The sequence below is a fragment of the Lactuca sativa genome, chromosome 7, assembly GCF_002870075.4.
Source record: "Lactuca sativa cultivar Salinas chromosome 7, Lsat_Salinas_v11, whole genome shotgun sequence".
In the NCBI taxonomy this organism is placed as follows: Eukaryota; Viridiplantae; Streptophyta; class Magnoliopsida; order Asterales; family Asteraceae; genus Lactuca; species Lactuca sativa.
The window spans coordinates 50,674,496-50,682,350 of NC_056629.2; the positions used below are offsets into that span (position 1 = coordinate 50,674,496).

General features: G+C 39.0%; 1 protein-coding gene across 1 annotated transcript; it reads left to right on the plus strand.

The window, feature by feature from the left end:
- The first annotated feature begins 201 nt into the window (after positions 1 to 201).
- Positions 202 to 2,475, plus strand: LOC111906067 (costunolide synthase). Its single transcript, XM_042896481.1, has 3 exons — positions 202 to 408; positions 491 to 744; positions 1,494 to 2,475. The coding sequence occupies exons 2-3, from the start codon at positions 575 to 577 to the stop codon at positions 1,786 to 1,788; spliced, it is 465 nt and encodes a 154-aa protein (XP_042752415.1). The 5' UTR covers positions 202 to 408; positions 491 to 574; the 3' UTR covers positions 1,789 to 2,475.
- The last annotated feature ends 5,380 nt before the right edge of the window (positions 2,476 to 7,855 follow it).

Genomic DNA, 7,855 nt, shown 5'->3' on the forward strand with positions numbered 1-7,855 from the left:
TATTGGATTCAAGAGCTTGTGGTTCCTTTTCATTCATTCTTGCTTGTCTAAATCTCTTTATATATATATATATATATATATATATATATATATATATATATATATATATATATATATATATATATATATATATATATATATATATATATATATATATATATATTGGATTCAAGAGCTTGTGGTTCTCTGATGGATTCACAAACCACCTTTTCATTCATTCTTGCTTGTCTAAATCTCTTCTGTTACATTGTTCTCAAGACGACCAAGGTTTCCACAACGTTAAACTTGCCACCGGGGCCTCAAACCCTACCTTTAATCGGAAACATACTCCAACTTGCTGGTTCACATCCACACAGGGCTCTTAGAGATTTAGCCAAGAAATATGGATCAATCATGCACTTGAACTTGGTAATGTTTCCTCGATCGTCGTTTCATCACCTCGACTGGCTAAACAGATATTGAAAACTCATGATATCATTTTTGCTGATAGACCAAAGTTGGAATGCACCAAGATCCTTTACTACGATCGCACTAATATATTGCAGCTTCACCATATGGTGATTACTGGAGGCAGATGAAAAAGATTTTCACCCTGGAACTCCTCAGTGAAAAAAAGGTAAAATCTTTTAGTGCGCTTAGAAACGAAGAGCTTGGCCGCCTTTGTGAGTCGATAAGATCTTCAAGCGGTTCGGTGATCAACTTTACTGAGATGGTCGTAGGGATGATCAACAACGTCATATGCAGGTCTTGACGAGTTCTTTTACTGATGCATTTATATTGATATATAAATTATAATTATAATCTACCCTAATAAATGAAAATGTTATTGCCACTTGTCATTCTCTTATTTATTTGGACACATGTCATTTTGTTATAATTTTGAAATATATTTATTTCCACTTGTCAATTATTTCATTATTTATTTCCACTATATCATTAATTTAGTTTCCATAAATTAAACCTACTATAATAACTATTAATTTCAAATTTGAAATTTCAATTTCAATTTTAAATAAATTTATACTTTAAACATTTGTATTTAACATTTTATTATAATAACTCGCTTAATACATGGGTCTAACAATTAAACACATAATTTTAATTAATTTATTTTTTGCACGTTTTTTTTTCATAATTTTCACTTATTTCATATTTCAAATTCAAAATAAACTTTTCATCTAATCGTTCCAGTTTAACATTATGTTTTAATTAATCCGTATAATATACGGGTTTCACAACTAGTTTCCAATATTTGAAGTTATACATAAATTATATAATAAGGGTACGTACTATAAAATAAATTCTTTAAAATATATGCAAGTCAAACGGCTATAAATAAAGTTAGTATAATTAGTGGCGGCTTTATCTAATCCATTTTGACGAAGGGGTCGTCTTTCCAAATCAAATTGACCAATCTCCATCGAGCCTTTTCAGATCAACCATATTTTTTTTTTGCAAAAACAAACCCAGTGATGAATTACTGTAATTTGCAGGGCTACTTTGGGAAATAACTACAAAGCTCAACATCAAGCTGTACTGATAGGGTTGATTAAAGACTTATTGGTGACATCGGGTGCTTTCAATGTTGGTGAATTCTTTCCTCGACTTAAGTTCCTAAACATTGTGTTGGGGATCAAATCGAAGTGGTTAAAGATTCACAAAGATGACAAGGTTTTGGAAGATGTTTTGGAGGATCACAAAGGTAAACGAGGTGTGGGTGGGATTGAGAGATTGGATGAAGATTTGGTTGATGTTCTATTAAGGATTAAAGAAGGAGAAGAACTCTAGTTCCCAATTACCTTCGACAATGTCAAGGATGTTCTCTTAGTAAGTCATATAAAAAGTTAATACGTTTTTTTTGTTACATGCAAAAGAAGTTCAAAACATTATTATAACTAAAATTGATGGATCCATATATTGATATTTAACAACTAGCACTAAAATTTATATATTATTTATGATTAACTAGATGAGAGGGACCATGCATGCTATAACTAGATGAGTGGGACCATGCTACGCATGGGCTAGTGCTTATTCATCTATTATGACGGGTACTTTGGTCCAAGAATGTTTATGAATTCGAATGCAACAAAAAAGGAAACAGCTTCAGGGATGCCACTGCATAGGACCATGGATCCTGAGAATGCAGAAAATAGCAACATAGTTTCTTTGGTTTATTTATTACAACATCATACTTTCATTTATTTCGATCACAAGTTTACAACTTTAAATTTGAAAAATTCAAGCCACTTACAACAACATTATCCAAATGAATCAGACTTTGGTAATTGGTAAAATTGTATATTCACGTGAATAAGATACAAGGAATATATATACTAAAACAATGTTACACTTTGGTACCATATACTATAAAGACTAGTCTAATATTCCCCCGCAAGCTAAGGCCGGTGAGCGACCTGTAGCTTGTTCCTTAAATCTAGGAATCTTTGAGAAGACAGAGGCTTTGTAAAGATATCTGCAATCTGATCCTCTGTGGAAATAAACTGAACCGACAATCTCCCTTGAGCAACTTTTTCCCGAACAAAGTGGAAATCCACTTCAACATGCTTTGTTCGTGCATGGAATACTGGGTTTGCTGAAAGGTACGTTGCTCCTAGATTATCGCACCATAGTGTGGGGACTTTCTTCATGGGAACTCGGAGTTCATTTAATAATGTTTGTAACCATGTGAGTTCAGCAACCGTGTCAGCCAATGCTTTGTATTCCGACTCCGTTGAGGACCGAGAGACAGTTTTCTGCTTGCGTGCAGACCAAGAAATGAGATTTGACCCTATGTATATAGCATATCCCCCCGTGGAACGACGGTCATCCGGGCAACCAGCCCAGTCAGCATCAGAGAAGGCACTGAGGTTATTGAAGGCGAAGTCGGTGTAAGCATGAAGAGTAGTCCCGGAGTGGTGTTGTATTAGGAGACCATGTGTCGATGTTCCTTTCAAGTAGCGCAATATCCGCTTAACGGTGGACCAATGATTTACCGTAGGCGAATGCATAAATTGACACACTTTGTTGACAGCATACGTGATGTCAGGTCGAGATAAAGTGACATACTGGAGAGCACCAACAATTTGTCGATATTTTACCGGATCATCAAGCGGAGGGCTATCACCAAGGGCAAGATTTGCATTGGTGGCAATCGGTGTAGGCATAGGGTTGGATTTTGATAGATTAGCACGCTCGAGTAACTCCAAAATATATTTTTGCTGGGAGAGAAGAATATCATCTCCTCGTGGAATAATTTCAATCCCCAGAAAATAAGAGAGTCTGCCCATATCTTGGATTGCAAAAGAGCGACTAAGACTGTGGACCACATGATTGATCGCCTTTGGATTATTGCCTGTCAAAATAATGTCATCAACGTAGACAAGCATATAGAGTAGTGTGCCAGCCTTAGAGTAGATAAAGAGCGAAGGGTCAGTTTTGGAACCCTTGAAACCGAGATCCTGTAAGGAACCTGAGAGACGGTGAAACCATGCCCGGGGAGCCTGTTTTAACCCATATAATGACTTATGTAAAAGACACACATGATCCGGTTTGTGTGGATCAACAAAGCCCGGTGGCTGCTTTTAAGTACACGATCTCGCGTAAGTCGCCATGCAAAAAGGCATTTTGGACATCAAGTTGGCGCAACTGCCAATTCTGGGCGACGGCTAAGGAGAAAACAAGACGAATGGTTGTAGACTTCACAACAGGACTAAAAGTCTCATGATAGTCGACCCCCGGTTGTTGGCGAAAGCCTTTAGCCACTAATCGGTCTTTGTAACGTTTGATAGCCCCTCGTTGATCACACTTTAGCTTATAGACCCACTTGCAATCAACCACATTGGTATTCGGGACACGTGGTACTAAAGACCATGTGCCATTTCTTAAGAGTGCCGAGTACTCGTCAGCCATGGCTTGACGCCATTCGGGATAGCTGTTAGCAACGGTAAAGGAGGTGGGTTCGGTAGGAGAGACGGTGGGATGGGCGTGAAAGGAGGTGGCAGCGTATTTGGGATTTGCTTTAGGAGTCGGTCTTAAGTTTGGTGGACGGGTACGAGGTGGTGGGTTGGATGTGGGTGGTATGATTGGTGGTGTCGGTGTGGCAGAATCAAAAGGACCGGAAGACGGTTGAGTATGGGTATACCGGTCATAGGCGGAAGGGGTGAAGGTAGTGGGTTGGTGTGTTGTTGGTCGACGGGAGTACGTTTGGGTCGGTAAAGGAGACGATTGCGTAGAGGGTGATGGTTGTGGTGGGTCGGTTTGAGGTAGGGGTGGGGTTTCCTGGATGGGATGGAGCGGAGTGGAAGATAACGGGTCTAAGTTGGCAACTGGTTGTGAAGCGGGATAGGAGGAGTAATATGGTTCGGTGGAGGGTGAAATACTTGGAGGAGTGGTAGAGATGGTAAAGGGAAATGATTGTTCATTGAATCGAACGTGACGGGCAATATAGATGCGATCGGTTTGTGGATCAAAGCATCGATATCCATGATGGGAGGTACTATAACCGAGAAACACACACGATGTTGAGCGGAAGTCCATTTTATGTTTGTTGTAAGGACGTAGGTGGGGAAAACATTGACACCCAAACACTCGTAGAAAAGAGTAATCAGGAGGACGACCGAAAACAAGTTCAAAAGGGGAGGTGTTGGAGTTTGTCCGTGAGGGCATACGATTTATCAGGTAAGTGGCGGTGTCAAAAGCAAAATGCCAAAACCGTTGTGGAACGTTGGATTTGGCTAATAAGGTAAGGCCGGTTTCGACTACATGGCGGTGGCGACGTTCAACAAAGCCATTTTGTTCACTTGTATATGGACAAGAGAGGCGATGTATAATGCCGAGAGTGGAAAAGAATGAGGAGAGGTTTCGAAATTCACCCCCCCAGTCGGTTTGGATAGATTTAAGTTTGGTGGTAAATTGGCGTTCAACAGTAAGGAGGAACTGCTTGAAGGTTGAGAAAACATCAGATTTTTGTTTCAAAGGAAATATCCACATGAATCTAGTAAAATGATCTACACACAATAGAAAATAATGGTGACCACCGAACGATGTAACCGGAGCGGGGCCCCAAACATCACAAAAGACAAGATCCAAAACATGAGCAGTTTTAATATTAGACGGTAATAAATGAAGTTTTGAAGACTTGCCAATAGAGCATGAATCACAAGAAATACTAGAACAATTGTTTGACAAAGGTAAACGAAACTTAGAAAACATAGACTGCAAGAGTTGTGGATGCGGATGACCCAATCTGTGATGCCATGTAGTTGAAGAAGCACGCGCAGAGAAGGATACTTTAGATTGAACTCTTGGAAGATTGAAGGAATATAGACCCCCGTTACTTGGACCCATGTGGAGGATATTGTGTGTAGACGTGTCCTTCACAGTGAAAAAGGTAGAATGAAATTCAAAATAAACATTATTGTCGTGACAAAACTGTTGAACAGAAAGGAGATTTTTTGTAATGGCTGGAACATGTAGAATGTGTTTAAGGTTGAATGTTTTGTTAGGTGAATAAAAGCGGGAAGATCCAATGTGTAAAATGGGTAAACCCTTACCGTCACCAACATGAAGATTATCCTCGCCATAGAGGCTTCAGAGGTGTCAAAACTAGAGAGGTGCGATGCAACATGGTGACTTGACCCTGTATCTGGAAGCCACGTGCTTGAAGATTGGGAGCGGGAATCAGCAAAGTTGGCAGATGGTGCTTGTCTCGATCGGAAAGTACTGGGATCACGGTTTGGGCATTGGGATGGTACATGCCCTATACCACACCTGTTACAAGTGCCATACACAGTATTTTGATTAGATGCCCAACTAAACTGATTACGAGTACCTCCGCCTTGATTACGGTTGTTGTAGTTCCCACGTCCTCGGTTGTTGGTGGAGTTGCCTGACCGATTGTTTTGAGTCCGGTCACGGTTGTTCTGAGACCGATTTGTATAGTGTGCTTGGGGCTGTTGGGAACCAATTGGTTGCAACTGAAAGCCTAACTGAGCAGCAAGTTGCTGGATGGCTTGAACTGCATCTGTAGAGACCTGTGACGGGCCGGTTATGGTTACCGGTTTGCGAATGGATGCTGCTGCAGTAAAGGCTTGCGCAGGGTTAACCTCAATGGAGTTTTTCGAGATCATATAGTCATGATCTAGCAGTAGAGCGTGAAGGTCAACAAAGGCAATGGGTACTTGACGGGCAAGAATGGTTGATTTGAAACCATTGTATTCTTCACGGAGACCGGATAGGACAAGCATGACCACGTCTTTCTCTTTCATGGGTTCGCCTATATTGGCTAAGGCATCCGAGTATTCTTGAGCTCTAGTAAGGTAGGCTGATGATGACTCATCAGGCTTCATCTGTATCTTCAGTAGCTGAGTCTTCAATGTGTATTCCCTTGAAGCAGTGTGCGGAGCATAAGCACGTTCCAAAGCCAACCATAATTCCCGAGAAGTTACTCCTTGAACATGTTGAAAAGCACTTTCAGAAATCGTGGACAGAACTATCATCCTGACGTGAGCATCATTCGATACCCATGTTGTATACTCCGGGTTGACTTGTGTGGTAGCAGTCGGCTCCTTGTCTTTATCAGAGGAAGATCCAGCCAATAAGACAGTAGACGAAGGACAAGAAACAGTACCGTCAATGTAACCAAATAGATTGTTTGTTATGAGAAAGGGTTGAATCATTGTTTTCCAAAACCCATAATTTGTCGAGGATAATTTGAAACCAAACTTATGTGAGTTGTGAACAGCTTTGTCGGCTTGGGTAAAAGCTACGATGGTTGACATCTTTATCTTGTATTGATTTTATGAACAGGTAGAGGAAGAAGACAATGGTGATCAGCGACTTCTGGAAGGAGAATGACGGCTGCAGCAGCAAATTAGGTTTAGGGTGAATTGGCTCTGATACCAAATCAGACTTTGGTAATTGGTAAAATTGTATATTCACATGAATAAGATACAAGGAATATATATACTAAAACAATGTTACACTTTGGTACCATATACTATAAAGACTAGTCTAATAAAATGCAAAACAATTTCGCAGTTACTGGATTTTTAAATGTATAATATCCAAACATTAAAAAAATGAAACTACATTGATCCTTACATGGCAAATTGATTCAATAATATGCAAGTTTGGTAATACAGATACACAATGTAGCAGTTGGATGCATCGAATGGAATACTTGGGTTATTGATTTAACAAATGGGAACGTAAACCATGACATAATCATCACCAAAATTTTAATTACAATAATCAATCTATGTATATCTTCTGCTTAATCATTAAAATTTAGGAGGTTAATTCAATTTACAAAAGTTTTACCTATCATGTAAAAGAAGACCTCCAAAACAAAATGAGTATACAAATATGATGATTTAACAAAAAAAATGAAAGAAATACTATATCAAACAAACAAATTAAAGGAAATTATTATTACCTACTTTTTTTAGCACTAATAGAAACCTCAACACCAGCATCAGAGTGAGTAACAACAATATTAAAAACCTTAACACCATCATCATGTGTTTAGAGAAAAACAAAACGCATCCATGCTACATGTGCTACAGCCATACCAACTGGATTAGTTCATTAAAAATGTTGATGTAAAAATAAGAATCGGAAAGAAAAAACAAGATATTAAGTTCAAAAAAACATAACATTTAAAAATTTCAAACAGATTGTACACCATCTTAAGTTCAAAGCATGGAATTACAATACCTATGCTTGGGTAGAAAAACTTACATTGACAGTGTAGCTTGATCTATTTCCATCCACTATTTTCAGATACTTTCTGTTCCTGATCCCCTTCCTTCTTTCCAAGAGTTGCCTTAAGATTTGCAATCTGTGGTGGAAA

Coding starts and splice junctions, on each gene's coding strand:
- LOC111906067 (XM_042896481.1), top strand. CDS start 575: ATGAAAAAGATTTTCACCCTGGAACTCCTCAGTGAAAAAAAGGTAAAA. Junction 745..1,493: donor ATCAACAACGTCATATGCAG/GTCTTGACGAGT, acceptor TGTAATTTGCAG/GGCTACTTTGGGAAATAACT.